Source organism: Schistocerca serialis, chromosome 1 (genome assembly GCF_023864345.2).
Source record: "Schistocerca serialis cubense isolate TAMUIC-IGC-003099 chromosome 1, iqSchSeri2.2, whole genome shotgun sequence".
NCBI classification, from domain to species: Eukaryota; Metazoa; Arthropoda; class Insecta; order Orthoptera; family Acrididae; genus Schistocerca; species Schistocerca serialis.
The window spans coordinates 1,197,107,985-1,197,124,909 of NC_064638.1; the positions used below are offsets into that span (position 1 = coordinate 1,197,107,985).

General features: G+C 43.9%; 1 protein-coding gene and 1 non-coding gene across 4 annotated transcripts in view; one reads left to right on the forward strand and one right to left on the reverse strand.

Moving 5' to 3' along the window:
* The window catches only part of LOC126418843 (scoloptoxin SSD14), a 562,060-nt gene that overhangs the window by 338,721 nt on the left and 206,414 nt on the right, over positions 1-16,925 (forward strand). Inside the window, exon 1 of one of the 3 annotated variants that reach the window (XM_050085842.1) lies at positions 8,619-8,727. The exons of the other annotated variants lie outside the window; for them this stretch is intronic. Within the exon in view, the coding sequence (XP_049941799.1) occupies positions 8,633-8,727 (95 nt within the window). The 5' untranslated portion in view covers positions 8,619-8,632. Of the gene's footprint in view, positions 1-8,618; positions 8,728-16,925 lie in introns of those variants that run through there. 3 annotated transcript variants of the gene reach the window in all.
* Positions 14,959-15,033, reverse strand: Trnat-ugu (transfer RNA threonine (anticodon UGU)). The gene has a single exon. It is a non-coding gene; the product is annotated as a tRNA-Thr (tRNA).

Consider the following 16,925-nt stretch of genomic DNA (forward strand, 5'->3'; position numbering starts at 1 on the left):
GCTTGAGCTCCCCAAGTCGAGCCAGCCGATTTTCTCAGGATGTTGTTGCGACTCTTTAGCTTTTGGCTTAAGTTTTCTAGATGTTTTCTGTAAGTCAGGGAGCGGCCTAGTGTTATGCCAAGGTATTTGGGGTTGAAGTTGTGTTTGACTCTTCGCTCACAAAAGTTCACATTCAGTTCCTGGTGGGCCATTTTATTGTTCAATTGGAAAGCACACACCTCAGTCTTGGTGTGTGCCTTACTTTACCTGCTATATTAATTTCTATGAGAACGAGCCATCTCAAATACATGTCTGCACATATTAACTTGAGAAATGCCAGTATTGGGACTGACGATGATCGTTTTGTGTAGACAGTATCAGTAATAACCCCATACGTTTTTCAGATGATAGTTCTCTAATGCACTGTCTCAAAAAAATCTGTAGAAATATAAAGTTACATGTTGAATTTTAAATATGGTGCGAAGGTTGGCAAATTGTAAACGTCCAGAAATGTAGAACAATGCATCTCAAAAACACACAAAAGCACTATCCGAACAGGCCTTGAAGGCCCACCGATACCGACCGGCCTCCGTGTCATCCCCAGCCCTCAGACGTCACAGGATGTGGATATGGAGGGCATGTGATCAGCACACAGATCTCTCCAGCCCTTTACAGTTTTCGTGACCGGTGTCACTACTTATCAGTCAAGTAGCTCCTCAATTGGCCTCACAGGGGCTGAGTGACCCCGATTGTCAACAGCACTCGGCAGACCCAGGCGGTGACCCATCCAAGTGCTAGACAAGCCCGACGTAGCTTAACTTCCGTGATCTGGTGGAACCGGTGTTACCGCTGTGGCCAGGCCTTTGGGTGCAATAGTGCACTTCAAAAAACTAAAAAGTTGCAGTATAAATCGGTCACCTCATTTAGATACCTGGCTCTAACATTTTGTAGGGATATGAAATGGAACTATCACACAGGCCGAGTCATAGGTTCAGGCAAGTAGCAGACTTCATTGGCAGCAGAATATTGGGAAAATGCTGTCAGATTAGAAGGGAGCATGCTTACAAAACGGTCGTGTGATACCTCCTAGAACATTGCCGAAATGCCTGGGACTAGTACCCTACAAGAGTAACAGGGTATAATGAACGTGTTCAAAGAAGAGGAGCGCGACTGAGCATAAGTTTGTCACGCTTTGGGAGCAGGGCGTCATCAGAAATGAGGAAAAGCCTGTAGACACTTTAAGATGATTGCGAACTACCCCGAAAAAGCCTACTTACGAAGTTTGAAGAAACACATTAAGTGAATAATCCAGAGATATTATTCAGACTGTTATATATCGCTCATGGAGACACCGCGAGACCAGATTAAGGTGGAACGACATGGTGACGGAGGAAAATATTGTTCAAATTCAGGATTTTTTCTCCATACTGGAATGTAGTAGATAAATTGAGTTTGCTGAAATGAATAAAGCATACACTGTTTTTATTGATACTTTTTTATTGAAAAATATTAATATCTTAACTGTGTAATTGGGATTTTCCCGAGGCAGCTCTGAAAGTAGGTAGCTCGACGATTGTCGCTGTAACTCCGGTTGTGTTTATATGAAACACGAAATTAACAAATCACCCTGATCCTTAGAGATGTAATTTTAGTTCATCGTAGAGATTTGAAAAACAAATTCGCGAAATTACAGATATTTCAAGAAATTGCAATTTTTGGACCCCTATTTTCTGGCAGAGAAAATATTAAATATCAACACAAGAAAATCGGCTACGATGAACTGAAGGGAATTCAGTTTGCCCCAAGGGAGACCAAAAATCATTAAAATCGGATGAAAATTGTAGCGTGGACGACGACAACCACGCAGAGAAACTTGGTTTTGAGAAAAACGCGTTTATATTATGACAAGTATTTTATATGATAAAAAGGGACAGAGCTTGAAACTTACGGGATGTTATAGATGCCTGGTCCATAATAACTATCGCCTCGGCTAGCGAATCGCCGATTTCTGCTACGTTGACCTGATAAGTCCTCATTTTCATTCTCAAAGTCCTTTTCGTCGCTGAGCACATCGCCGCTGGCGTCTCTATTTTAATAGAATCGGCGCGTTTCATAGCAAATTTTGATTTGAAGGGCACCTGCCACGTGCGTTAATGCAGTATGGCCTACATAGAATAGACGTTGGGCCAAATTTAAAGCAATGTTGACAATTTCGCTTCAGCTGGATGTTAGTTTCCGTGCGTATCTCCTAATGAGACCACTGAAACTTCCGTTCACATTTTGAGTAAAACCGCCCAAACAACGCTCCAGCAAATCAGGTTTACTCAAATCTGTATAAATAGGGATGATGGCATCGATAAGGACTTGGGGCAATCCCATTTTATGTTTATAACTTTCCAATTCACCGTTTCCTTTAGCTTCAAACGCTCACAGAATCGTTACTATTTGGAATTAGCGCAGAATATTTTGGAAAATAATTCTTCAATGTTTATATATTTGACATCAGTAATAAAAAAATAATTTTTTCGACCATCACCCTGTCGTTCCTCCTTAACCAGTTGCAGTGCCCACGCACACATTAAAGTTCTCGTATTGCATATGCTATTGGAACGTAAAGATATCGTAGCGTATGGTAAAATTGTAAGTACTGCCCGTCATGCAATCAACAGTGGTTTATAGTGTTTGTATATTGCTGTTCCATTCTGAAACTTGTGAATTGCTAAAAGCGTAGGCCTCATTTTTTTTTTCTTCGTCGAACTGTTATTGCACAAATATTTGATTTCAGATACAAATTAGACACACCGACGATGTACGTGCTCTAACGTGTTTTCAGGCAGTTAAGATTAATTTTCTGTAAAGGCAGAGGGAACGCCATGAGGAATTTTGGTCATATTCTACGCCTGGCAATGATGGAAATACTGGTGGTCGGATGCTTGTTGTCCATACAAGGCAGAAAAAAAACAGCAAAAAGAAATCCTACATACTGAATTCTATCTTTAAATATACCTTCAAAAGTATAATAAACTAACATTGTCACCGCCTAATTGCTGTTTCGGTGCAAAGCTGAACAAGAGCTACTTGGCGATTTGTACCAGTGGGTTTGAAGACCATCTTAATTCGCTAAAACTCAACGACGTCACAGGGTCCGACAGTCATTGTCGTGTTACACAGAACTTCCATGTGAATCAGATTCGCTCTTAACCATAGTCTACTTGAGCTGCTAAGCGTACCGAGCTGTTCCTTGCGACTGGAAGATACCACAGATCACAGCATTCAGCAACAAGGCAGAACAATTCATTCGCAGAAATAAAACTGTCACATATCTGTATTCGTTGCAGATATCTGGAACATTTTCTGAGTTGAATTATATTGACCGACTTGGAGTAAATTGATCTACATGGGAAAGAGCATGGATTCCGAAATTGTCTAGTATGAGAGAATCTCGTGCTCTTCGCTCAAGATTTCTCAAATGCTAAGGTTAGAAGTAGATGGGTTCGGTGTTCTTACACATTCACAACATTTTTGATTCTGTAATACATCTATAGCTATCGAAAGAAATACGTTCGTACTGCGTATAAAATCAGAATTGAGACTGGGTTCAAAAACATTGCCAGGCAGAACGCAGCACAGAATGACAGACGGAGTTATCTACAGACATGTGGAACTCAAATGGGATACGTTTCTGTTTCATATCGTCTTCCTTTAAATTGTCGCACGAACGTCAGTAATCGATATCAAAATAAGTGACCACGGGAAGCAAAATAAACTGAAATATTTCAAGAGAGGGAAGGCTACTAGCGTCGATGGGCTGTCAACTCTCTTTATGTATAGATTATACAAAAAAATTTCCTGGTCTTGTATCAACAACTAACCGAATGTCGCTGGCGTAACGAAACATTCCTATAGATAAGAAGATAGCGCAGGTCATTTCCGTTTTCAAGAAGAATCGTCAACTAGACATACAAAATATAGGCTTGCGTTGCTAAAGGCAGTCTGTTGTAGAACTTTTGGATCGTATTTTAAGCTCGCGTATTGTGACATTGATGGAGACCGAAAATTTCCTACGTAGTAGCCAGCAAGAGTTCCAGAAAAGAGTAATCGTGTGAAACCCAGGCCGCTTTGTTAGTTCTCGAGACCATGAAAGTACTGTAAGCAGGACAGCTTCTGTGAAGTTTGAAAAGTAGGAGACGAGGTACCGACAGAAGCAAAGCTGCGAGGACGACATCTCCCCCTATTTCCCGATAGTACAAAATGTGCTGCTCTTCTTTGAACTTTCTCGGTGTACTCCGTTAATCCTGTCTGGTAAGGATCCCACACCGCGCACCGATATTCCAAGAGAGGACGGACAAGCATAGTGTAGGTAGTCTCTTTAGTAGATCTGTTGCATCTTCTAAAAGAGTTCTTCCTATAAAACGCAATATCTGGTTCGCGTTCCCCAAAACATTTTCTATGTATTATTTCCAACTTAAATTGTTCGTAATTGTAATTCTAGGTATTTAGTTAAATATATAGCCTTTAGATTTGACTGATTTATCATGCAACCGAAGTTTAGCGAATTCCTTTTAGCACTCATGTGGATGGCCTCATACTTTTCATTATTTAGGGTCAATTAACAATTTTCGCACCATACGCGTATCTAAGTCGTTTTCCAGTAGGTTTTGATCTTCTGATCACTTTATAGACAGTAAACGACAGCATCGTCTCCAATCAAAGACGGCTGCTCAGATTGTCTCAGAAATAATTTTTATGGATAAGGAACAGCAATGGGCCTATAACCCTACCTGGGAGAACGCCACATATCACTTCTGTTTTACTCGATGACTTTGCGTCAACTACTACGAACTGTGACCCCTCTGACAATCACAAATCCAGTCGCACAACTGATGCGACATTCCATAAGCACTCAATTTGATTACAAGCCGCTTGTGAAGTACGTTGTCAAAGGTCTTCTGGAAATATAGAAATAAGGATTCAATGTGAAATCCCCTGTTGGAAGCACTCAGTAGATCGTGAGAGTAAAAAGTTAGTTATTTCGCAAGGAGGATGTTTTCTAAATCCGCGTTGACTGTCTGTCAATAGACTGCTTTCTTCGAGGTAATTCATAATGTTCGAACACAATATACTTTCCAAAATCGTGCTGCCTGTAATTTAGTGGACTGCTCCTATTGGCTTTAATACTGGTGTGACCTGACCAACTTTATAGTCTTTGGGTACGGATCTTCCGTCGAGCGAGCGGTTGTATATGAGTGTTAAGTACGGAGCTATTGCATCAGCACGCTCTGAAAGGAACCTGATTTGTATACAATCTGGACCGGAAGACTTGCTTTTTATTAAGTGATTTAAGTTTCTTCACTACTCGGAGGATATCTAAGTTACTAATATCAGCAGCTGTCCTTGATCAGAAATCTGGAATATTTACTTCGTCGTCTTTGGTGAAGGGACGTCAGCGCGATTCATTACAGGTTCATTTACTAAGCGTGAAAACTTCACGAAGATACTCAGCCAACTCCTGTGACACGATGTGCATTAGGATGTGGCTTACTGTTAAAATTCAGTGTGTGTGTGTGAGTTCCTAGAATAGACAACCAATATATTCCTTTCTCCTCCGCACATTTCGCGAAAAGACCAGGAAAGTAAAATTAGAGAGATTTGAGCTCACACGAAGGCTTGCTAGCAATCGATCTTTCTGCGAGCCATTTGCGACTGGAATAGGAAAAGGGAGAAATAGCTTTTTTTTCTGCGTGCGATAGTCTGCCTCACTCTCTGCATCCTTAGCCGAGCGTTACTTTCGTTTACAGAGACAGTCAATGCTCTATTTGCATGGCGGTTCTTTTTCATAATTCCTTCTGAATGCACGCTGTGCTGCTGTAACACGCACTGACATTTTTTTCCTTGCTTCATCGCCATTTTGTCAAGCCGCTGTACACGTACAGTCAGCTGGTGGACACAGTGCAAACTTAGGGAATTAACGGCTCTACTCATGCATCAGTCATTTGTACACGTAATACTTGGAAAAATGTAGAACTAAGAAAATGAATCATTTACAGTAGACATTTATTTTCGATGAACTTTTTCAACTAGTATATGTGATCTTTAGATTTACAAACTCCCCACAGCAATAGGAACCGCTTACAGTTCACCTGATAACAGGCAACTGTTGCTGCTATTAGCTGGCTGTACTGGCTGAAACCGGTCATGGAAAACAGCGATCTATACTGAGTTGTTCATGCGGAAACTTTTGCTCGACTGGACATCCTCTACAGTGTGCTGAGCTTATCAGGTGCCTAAGGTGGGCCCAACATTGAAAACTTCTATCGTAATATGAGGGAGTTAATGAAACACTGTGCAGTATGAGGAACATAAAATTGAACCCGTAGTGCAACTGCTGCATAAACACTAGGTTATGTTGGAATGAAATTTTTTGAATGATGAATAACAGCAACGTTGCGTTCATTAACATTTTTACAAAAGATGTTCATAAACACCCTGGGCATTGATGCACTTTCGTACTAGACTAGACATACTGAGTCGGTATTCGAACATGGGCCTATTGCTCCCTAGACAGATGCGCTAACCACAAAGATCCTGCAGGAACAGGATCAACGACGACTGAAGAGAATCGTTCAACGTGACAGAAGTGCAACCCTTGAGCAAATTGCTGCAGATTTAAAAGCTGGGCCGTCAACAAGTGTCAGCGTGTGAACCATTCAACGAAACGACATCGAATGAGTTTTTGGAGCCGAAGGCACACTTCGTGTACCCTTGATGACTGCATGACACAAAGTTTACGCCTCGCCTTGGCCCGTCAACACCGACATTGGACTGTTGATGACTGGAAACATGTTGCCTGGTCGGACGAGTCTCGTTTCAAATTCTGTGGAGCATGGACCCTCTCTGTGCAAGATGATGTAATCATCGTTCACTGTGAGTAATGAACACTGTTCGCGTTCACTGCTACAGCATTTACCTTCATACCGCCTGCCTTACCCCTCCCTCCCCTCCCTCCCTCCCTCCCTCCCTCCCGACACTTTTCCTAGTTCTGGATCAGTTGCTCGCCATGTCAGCAGGGGTGTGTTCAAGCTGGTGGAGGCTCTGTACTGGCGTGGGGCGTGTGCAGTTGCAGTAATATGAGACACCTGATACACTTTGACAGGTGACAAGTACGTAAGCATTCTATCACATGCATCCATTCATGGACTTGTGCAATTCCAGCAGGCAATGCGACAGCCCACATGTCCAGAATTGCTTCAGTGACTCCAGGAACATCCTACTGAGTTTAAACATTTCCGTTGGTCACCAAACTCCTGAGGCATTAACATTATTGAGCATATCTGGGATGACTTGCAACGTGCTGTTTAGAACAGATCTCCACTCTCTCGTGCTCTTACGGATTTATGCAGAGCCGTGCAGGATTCATGGTGTCAATTCCCTCCAGCGCTACTTCAGACATGATTGAAGTCCACGCCACGGCGTGTTATGGCACTTCTGGTTGCTCGTGGGAGCCCTGCACGATACTAGGCTGGTGTACCAGTTTCTTCACCTCTTCAGTGTGTAAATTACAGATGAGTTCGGAACCCTATGATTTCATCTGATATAGAGTCATCTGGCACAAATAGCTGCGAATTCCCTTGTCTTGTCCGTGACTGTACAGCTGCGAGTTCCCTTGTCTTGTCCGTGACTGTACAGCTGCGAGTTCCCTTGTCTTGTCCGTGACTGTACAGCTGCGAGTTCCCTTGTCTTGTCCGTGACTGTACAGCTGCGAGTTCCCTTGTCTTGTCCGTGACTGTACAGCTGCGAGTTCCCTTGTCTTGTCCGTGACTGTACAGCTGCGAGTTCCCTTGTCTTGTCCGTGACTGTACAGCTGCGAGTTCCCTTGTCTTGTCCGTGACTGTTAAAGTTCAGTTCGTCAATACTGAGTGAATTAGATGCATAAACTTTCTTTCACGTAGCCCCCAAAAAACGAGAGTCGCAACTCTGGGGAACGTGGATCTAACCATCCACTGCTGACAACTCATTCATTTGAGAAAGCTGCACGGTAGCGATTCAATGACACGTTTTGTGTGTATGACGTTGCTCCATCTCTTTGGTAGAAGCTACTGGTGTCTCTTTGCGTCGAGTGGCGGTTTCATTGTAGATTACGTTTTATTTTGCTTACCCTGAGTAAGATGATGTAATCATCCTTCATCGCGAGTAATGAAGACGGTTCACGTTCACCGCTACAGCATTTACCTTCGTACCACTGCCCCACCCCTCCCTCCCGACACTTTCCCTAGCTCTACGCCTACCCGAGCATCGGCGTGGAACTCAAATCTGTGAACTGAACTGGATCGGTTGCTCGCCATGTGTCAACGTTACGTAAGAACTGTCGGAAGTGGCCCAGACCGCCCGGCCATCTGTGTCAAGGGCGTGTGGCGTGCCGTCCCATACGTCGCTCCGTCGCCACTTCCGCCCTTCCGGATCGGCAGCTCTCGGGAGCCCCGCCGGTGGACAACAAACACTTGGCGGCCGGCGCGGCGGTCCCTCCCTCACTGGCAGCGGAGCCGGTGCCGCTGCCCGCGCCTCGCGTCACCGTGAGTCAGCCGGCCGCGGCCACATATAAGCGGCGGCTCTGCGCCCGCGGCCACAGTCCACACACGGCCGCCGTCCACACGCCATGGGTCTACCACAGAGGCTATCCGCGGCTGCCGAGACGGCGCGCTCCCGCCGCTACAGCAGCTACTCCCCCGTCGGCCTGCCAGTCGACCGCTGGTAAGTCCACGCACCAGGGGGACAGCAGCAGTGCACGTTCGTAGGGATGGGCAAATTTTCATAAATGTCAATATACGAGCGACATTTCATAAACAGCGCACACTCCTTTTTACTTACACGTTCTTTTCAATATCTGTTTCCATTCCTTCAGTATAGTCTCCTTGCTTCTCCACGATTGAGTCCCAAAGTCTCGGAAGATCTTTTACTCCATCCAGGACACCATTCTGAACAGAATGGCTCGCGTAACGGGGGTAGACACTCTTCCAGAGAGTAAGTAGGCTATTTAGGGTTTTATGTTGGTAACGTCACCTAGCGCTCTGTATGAAAATCACTGGCTGTGCTGTGTGCAGTCTGTGGCTGGTTGGCATTGTTGGAATATTCACTATTATAGTGTTGGGCAGTTGGATGGGAACAGCGCATAGCGTCGCGCAGTTGGAGGTGAGCCGCCAGCAGTGGTGGATGTGGGGAGAGAGATGGCAGTATTTTGAGAGCGGACGATCTGGACGTGTGTCCATCAGAAACAGTAAATTTGAAATATTGGATATCACGAACTGATATATATATTATGACTTTTGAACATTATTAAGGTAAAAACATTGTTTGTTCTCCGTCAAAATCTTGCATTTGCTGACTATGCCCTTCAGTAATTAGTGCCTTCAGTAGTTAGTCTTTTACTTAGCTGGCAGTAGTGGCGCTCGCTGTATTGCAGTAGTTCGAGTAACGAAGATTTTTGTGAGGTAAATGATTCATGAAAGGTATAGGTTATTCTTAGTCAGGGCCATTCTTTTGTAGGGATTTTTGAAAGTCAGATTGTGTTGCGCTAAAAATATTGTCAGTTTACTGTTGATCAGAATAAGTAAAGAGAGTAAAGTCAGGGTACGTTCAGGTTTGCTCAGCTGTTCGAAAATCAAATAACGTAGAGGTTTATCAGCACAGTAATTCAATAATTTTTCTAAGGGGACGTTTCAAGAGAACGATACCGACGTCCACGCATAGGATTTTTCAACTTCTGTAACAAGTCGCAGTTTGGTGGACTGCGTCCGGGCTGTAGGGAGGATGCAGGGACACTTCCCATTCATACTCGTGCAGTTTTTGGGCTACAACATTGCCGATATTCGAGCGAGAATTGTCATGGAAAATGTCTGGCCCAGCCTCGAGCAACTGAGATCGGATCATGGGCATTTTTCTGTGTAGGTTTTGCATCAAGTTGCGATAATAAGCTACTGTACACTTGTTCCACACAGGACTCTGTCATGATGATTCCTTGCTGAACATAAGCAAAAATCGTCATTAGCTTGAGCATTGATTGCTTTGACGCGCGGAGTGGCCGCGCGGTTTGAGGCGCCATATCACGGATTGCGCGGCAGGTTCGAGTCGTCCTTCGGGCATGGGCGTGTCTGTTGTTCTTAGCATAAGTTTAAGTTAAAGTAGCGTGTAAGTCTGGGGACAGATGGCCTCAGCAGTTTGGTCCCTTAGGAATTCACACACATTTGAACATTTGAGTGCTTCGATATTTTTTGGACGCGAAGAATCTGGAGCTCTCCACTTACTGCACTGTGATTTAAACTCCGGTTCAAACTCTCTAATCCACGTTTCATCAATAGCGGCAATTCGACAAAAGAATCCTTGACTTTCGCGGGCGAATCGTTGTTAGAGCAAGGTTGCAATGTCCAGGCGTTTCTGCTTCTCTGCAGCAGCCAGAGTGGGACCCGTCTCACAGACATTTTTCTCTTGTTCAAATCATTTGTCAGAATACGGAATACTGATGTTGGGGAAATTCCCATGGCTTCAGTGTGTCCCTACCAAGTCGCACTGCGATCTTCTTAAAGAGCATCTGTAGACGTTTTTGACCTTCTGGGTTTTGGATTAACGTCTATGCTCATACGACCAACACGAAAACGATTAACCTAACATGAAACTGTATTATGGTCCACTCTAAACTCTTCTTCAAACTTCACTTAACGCACTGTGAATTCGTCGGGTTTTTGCCGCATAAAGTTTCGATCTTGACGTACGACCCCTGGTCTTCAGCAGTCACAGCACCAGAGACCATTGCAGGTTTGTTTGTACCTGTCCCCAATTTTAAGTTAGAGCAGACAGCAAAAAAGCAAAAATATGTTTCTTCCTCGAGCTCCCAACTACGAGCTGATGTAATTTTCATTGTAGTTACATCAAATAATCCACAGTAATACCAACCTGTGCATTATTTATGAAATATCCCTCGTATACTGTAACGATATTTATGAAATACGCCGATATCATCAGGATAAAAATATCGGTATTGCGAAATATATCGATATTTTTGGCCCATCCCCCATGCGAGAGAAGTCTCGGAAGTGAAACCCTTCTGGTATACGTTCTGTGCATCAAATACGAAGGTTGGAACTTAAATAGTGGCAACTATTTACTCACAACAGATACAAAAGAGTTACATGTTTGCACCTGTTACTGTCCTTCAAAGCGTTGTGTATAACCCGTTTGCAGCGATGTGGAAGGTGTAGTATACCATTAGCAGAGCCTGTTCTATTGATGGTGCGAATGAAGCGGTCTACTGCTTGTCGAATCTTTGTAACAGTTGTGAAGCGAATCCCACAAAGTGGTCCCGTCATCTTCGGAATCAAATCAGTCCCATCGATCGAACAGAGCAGCCACAGCTTGCGCTGTATGCGCCCGCGCATTGTCGTGCAAAATGATGGGTGGGTTGCGCAGAAAGTGTCGCCGCTTCTTTAGCAAAGTTGGTCGCAGGTGATGCTCCAAAAATTAAACATTTATACAAAGATTCCGATTGTTGCTTCAATCTGAAATTCTCGCACTGCTTCATTGTGCGTCCGATCACGGAGCATTTCAGTAATAAGTGTGCTAACAGTGAAAATAGCTACAGGATGTCCCAGGAAGAATGATAAATATCTGGCGAATGAAAGGAACGATCATTGGAGACAGTCTAATAAACATGGGGTCTAAAGTGCATACCTTAAGCGCTATGAGCACTTGCTTATCTTCAATACTGTGAAACACGTCTCTTGTACTGTTAAAGTGCTCATATCTCTCACAGTATGCAGTTTAGTGCCCGTGCTTACTAGACACTTCTTTGCTTCGAATGACCGTTCTTGTCGTACCTCTAAACACTGATCATTCCTTCTGGGACGCCCTGTGTATTACTAAACGGTTAACCAGGTGCGTGGCCCCACTTGCAGGTTGCCCATCTATCGGCTTCCTGGGGCAAAAAATTGATTTTCGATACTTCGAGTAATTACAGGCGGAATTTCAAAATTTTATATGCTATTAGTAACTACTCATTAAGAGGTATAGTCTTATCTTAAAGGTTTAATAAACTAAGGCAATATCAGATCGTGAGGCAGCGTAACCAGTGACGTACAAATTACCCAAATTGTATTCATCCAGTACTGAAATATGGGAGCACTAAGCAACTTCCAAAAAGTTTTCACACAATTTTCTCCCTTGTTAAATTAAGTTTTCGTTAAAAGTACTAGATTCGAACTGTAAATTCATTTTATTTCTCATCATATATATATATATAAAACTTTGTTTACCCCATTTTTTAGTTAATTACTGCAATATTTTTATTATGTATCCTACGTAAGCACGTTGTCACATCTCCATTTACTGTACAAATATTATCTGTGTAAGTCGCATATCATGCTTATCTGTGATTGCGATATTCAGTTGTCACCTGAGGATTGCCTGAGAAGCCGAAAGCCTGTTCGTGACAAATATAATTTTGCAGAACATTAAGAAGTGTTTTCCTTCTCAACATTATCATGTTCTGCCAAGCACCGACGAACAGTTCAGTAAATGATAATTTTAAACCTTTCAGAAACTGTTCTCGCTAATACCCCTACGAAATTACGAAAGGAAGAAAGTATATCCCGTACTAAATTTTCGCTGTTCACACAGTAAAACTTCAGTATCGGGTATGAAGTTTGATTACATCTTTACTACTAACTCCACTCGCGCACATTTTGCAGACATTTTGCGCACATATACCATTGAATGAAGCTGCAAAATTACATCGTTCTATGACATAAAGATCAGGAGATATGACGTTTCACCGCGCGGGGTAGCCGTGCGGTCTAAGGAGTCTTGTCACGGTCCGCGTGGCTCCCTCCCCGTCGGAGGTTCGAGTCCTCCCTCGGGCATGGGCGTGTGTTGTCCTTAGCGTAAGTTAGTTTAAGTCAGATTAAGTAGTGCGTAAGCTTAGGGACCGATGACCTCAGCAGTTAGTTCCCATCAGACCTTACAACAAATTTCCAAAAAAAGATATGACGTTTCAAAAATTGAGTTATGTTAAAAACTAACTTTTGCTCATGAGAAAGCGCAAATTACCAGGGCGTTAGTCATCCAGTGTCTGATAAGAGCACATAAGGACTTATAACGCAGTTCAAAGATAATTTCAAACGTTTCCTCGTTTGCACACTTAAATATTTAACGCATTAACTAGTTTGTGAGGTAATGAGAAGTCTGAAGCTAGTTTATAAATGAAGTTGGATTCTTTAAGAATCTGTGATGGGGACGTTTACTGGTTTTGTCAGAAAGGAGGAAGTTATGAAGAAACTGTCAGGCGTGTTCGTGCGGAGGCGCAGTCAAGCACCGAATGAACCATCAGTTCAGACTTATTAAAAGGTTCAATGGAACATGAACACGAGTTGTGAGCGCCCTCGTTCAGGCCGATTACTACAAAAAACATTATGGTGGTTCGTAACAGTGTGGTTGTTAGCCAGTGATATCGTTTCTTCGTCATTTCCAAGTATTAAACAAAAGTCCTTCCACTCCATTCTCAAATTATGTGGCACTGGTGCTGCAACCGTGGTAATGTCACAGAGAGAATTCTGTCTTGGTGTCAGTAAAGATGGTTTCACTAATTCATTTGCGACGCTTTTCGCCTGTATTTGAAGGCATCTTCAGACAATCGAATTATGGGTCAATAATCATTTCATGAAATGAAGAGTCAAAGGTATAAAATTACAGCAAGACAAGAATGGGCAAAGTTTATGCACAAAGCTAAAACACTGAGCAATGCCGATAATCTCAGTTTGTACCTTTTGAAGATTTACGGTAGTGTGATGACCAACCACCAGCCAGTAATGATGATAAAGAGGAACTCTCATATGATCAGATGTAAAGTGAGTTCTTAAAAATACCGATTCTGTCAAAAGCATAAAAAATCATCTGGAGAGAGAAAATAACACTGTTAAAATACATAAACCATGACTTTATACAACAGAAGAAAGCAAACTGTCTGCATGTCGAAAGAGCTAAGACATAATTGAGACTTCCCCTGTATTACCATTATTGGCTGGTGATGTCATCACCCTACTGTAAACCTTCACGAGATACAATTTGCAACCATCTGCAGTGTTCCGTATTTTAACGTTATACATGCATTTGGCCCATTCTTGCTGGGTGAAATTTTTATGACATGGTTATTTACCCACAGTTCGATTGTCTTATGATGACTTTAAATAGAGGCGAAACGCGTCGCAAATGAAGAACTAATAAAACCATCTTTATTCCAATGATGACTGAATTCTCTCTGTTCCCAACAATTGGGTATACGATATTCTTCAGTACGATGGATTCGTCGGTATGATGTCCATTACCACCCTTACAGAATTCAATCAACGCAGCAGCTAAAAGAAGCGGATCATGTGAAAGGGCGACATTTTGTTGACTGTTTCTGAGAAGATGGGATGATGACGGTTTTGTGAGGAACATCTCTAGTGACGAGGTGCATTTTAACTTGAGTGGATTAGTGAATGAACAGAACCCTCGTATCTTGAGGACCAGAAAACGTGTACATGGTTCACGAGAGGGAAGTGCATCCGCAGCAAGTGACGATTTGGTGTGGCTTTTGGCTGGGCGACACCGTGAAGACTTGGAACGACAAGCAGCGACTTCAAACCGTGCGATAAGAGATCATAGTGGCTTCGTTTCAGAGGAGTGGACGTCAGAGACGAGGTTTCAACAAGCCGGTGCCATCCGTCACATCTCCTGCGAAACAGTTGAGCTGCTCTAGCCTCAGCCGCGAAACACTATTGAGAAAACTTAGAGAACCGGTAGATGCGGGTGACGAAAGTAAGTTCTACTGTCACCAACTTATGTTTCGCGCATGTACCGCGAAGACAGGATAAATCAAATTAGAAAGAAATTACAATTAAATCAATACCATTAGCTGCTGGCGGGCGTTTATATATATCAACGGGGTTGAAAGTGTGCCCCGATCGGGACTCGAACCCGGGATCTCCTGCTTACATGGCAGACGCTCTATCCATCTGAGCCATCGAAGGCACAGAGGATAGTGCGACTGCTGGGATTTATCGCCGGCACGCTCCCCGTGAGACCCACATTCTCACCTTATAGTCCACACACTACATTCGTAGTGCCCCTGCCATTATACCCATTACTCGCGGCAGACAATCCACAGAGTCCCGTAAAGAGTTCAGGCAAATCGTGTGCATCCGCACTGGAGGTGGTCTTCAGTCGGTTAGCCTTGAACGATATGAAGATGTGCGAAAGAACAGATGCCATCTTCAAATCAAAGTAGGGCTCGCGTGGACGCGCAGTCAGTCGGTCGTTCTTCCCCGCTCCATGCTACATTTGCGAATGGAACAGTAAAGCGAATGACTACTTTGAAGAAGATACCCTCCGCCCTGCACCATATTGTGGCTTGCGAGCCTTACTGAAAGGAATAGTACGATCATCCACTATATATGCATCAAAGCCTGATATCGAGGAAAACCTACTCTATGTGATCAAAAGTATCCGGACACCTGGCTGAAAATGACTTAAAAGTTCGTGGCACCCCCCCCCCTCCCCCCTCCATCAGTAATGCTGTAATTCAGTATGGTGTTGGCTCAGCCTTAGCCTTGACAACACCTTCTACTCTCGCAGGCATACGTTCAGTCAGGTGCTGGAAGTTTCTTGGGGAATGGCAGCCCATTCTTCACGGAGTTTTTTTCACTTGCTGCTTATTTTCCATGACCCTCCCTCTAATATCTTATGGCGGGTCTGTATATGCCACTTGGCCGCTGTGACTGGGTTCGGGGCCCGGAGTGGCTGATGATACCACCCCGACTCCCGTCCCCCCTCACACCGTTGCCCGTGTCACTCCACGTGGAGGCGGGCTCTATTTGTTTTTGTTTCTAAACAGTTGTTTTTCTGTGCAGCATTTATGTAACTTTACAATTAATACAATGGAAGTAGGAAAATGATACATAAAAAGGAAGAGAGGAATCGAAGTCGGCGTTGCAAAACCTCCCAAAATTGTTCTATAGGATTCAGGTCCAGTCCATTACCGGGCTGTTATTGTCGTCTAACCGCTCCGCCACAGGCCGTGCATTATGAACAGGTGCTCGATCGTGTTAAAAGATGCAATCGCCATCCCCGAATTGCTCTTAAACAGTGGGAAGCAAGAAGGTGCTTAAAACATCAATGTAGACCTGTGCTGTAATAGTGCCACGAAAAACGAGTAGTACAAGCCCCCTTCATGAAAATCACGACCACACCATAACACCTCCGCCTCCGAATTTTACTGTTGGCAGTACACACGTTGGCAGATGACATTCACCGGGCATTCGTCATATCCACACCCTGCCATCGGATCGCCACAACGTGTTCCGTAATTCGTCACTCCACACAACGTTTTCCACTGTGCAGTCGTCCAATGCTTATGCTCCTTACACCAAGTGAGGCGCCGTTTGCATTTACCGGCGTGATGTGTGGCTTATGAGTAGCCGCTCGACCATGAAAGCAAAGTTTTCTCACCTCCCGCCTAACTGTCACACTGTCCTCTGCAGTGGATCCTGATGCAGTTTGGAATTCCTGTGTGACTGTATGGTAGATGCACATTACAACCCTCTTCAACTGTCGGCGGGCTCTGTCAGTTAACAGACGAGGTCGGCGTGTACGCTTTTGTGCTGTACGTGTCCCTTCACGTTTCCACTTCACTATCACATGGGAAACAGTGGACCTAGGGACACAAATGACCCCCAATCACCTGACCACGTTCGAAGTCCGTGAGTTCCGCGGTGCGCCCCATTCTGCTCTCTCACGATGTCTAATGGCTACTGAGGTCGCTGATATGGATTACCTAGCAGTAGGTGGCACAATACACCTTATAAGAAAAACGTATGTTTTACGGGGTGTCCGGATACTTTTGATCACATAGTGTATAACTACAT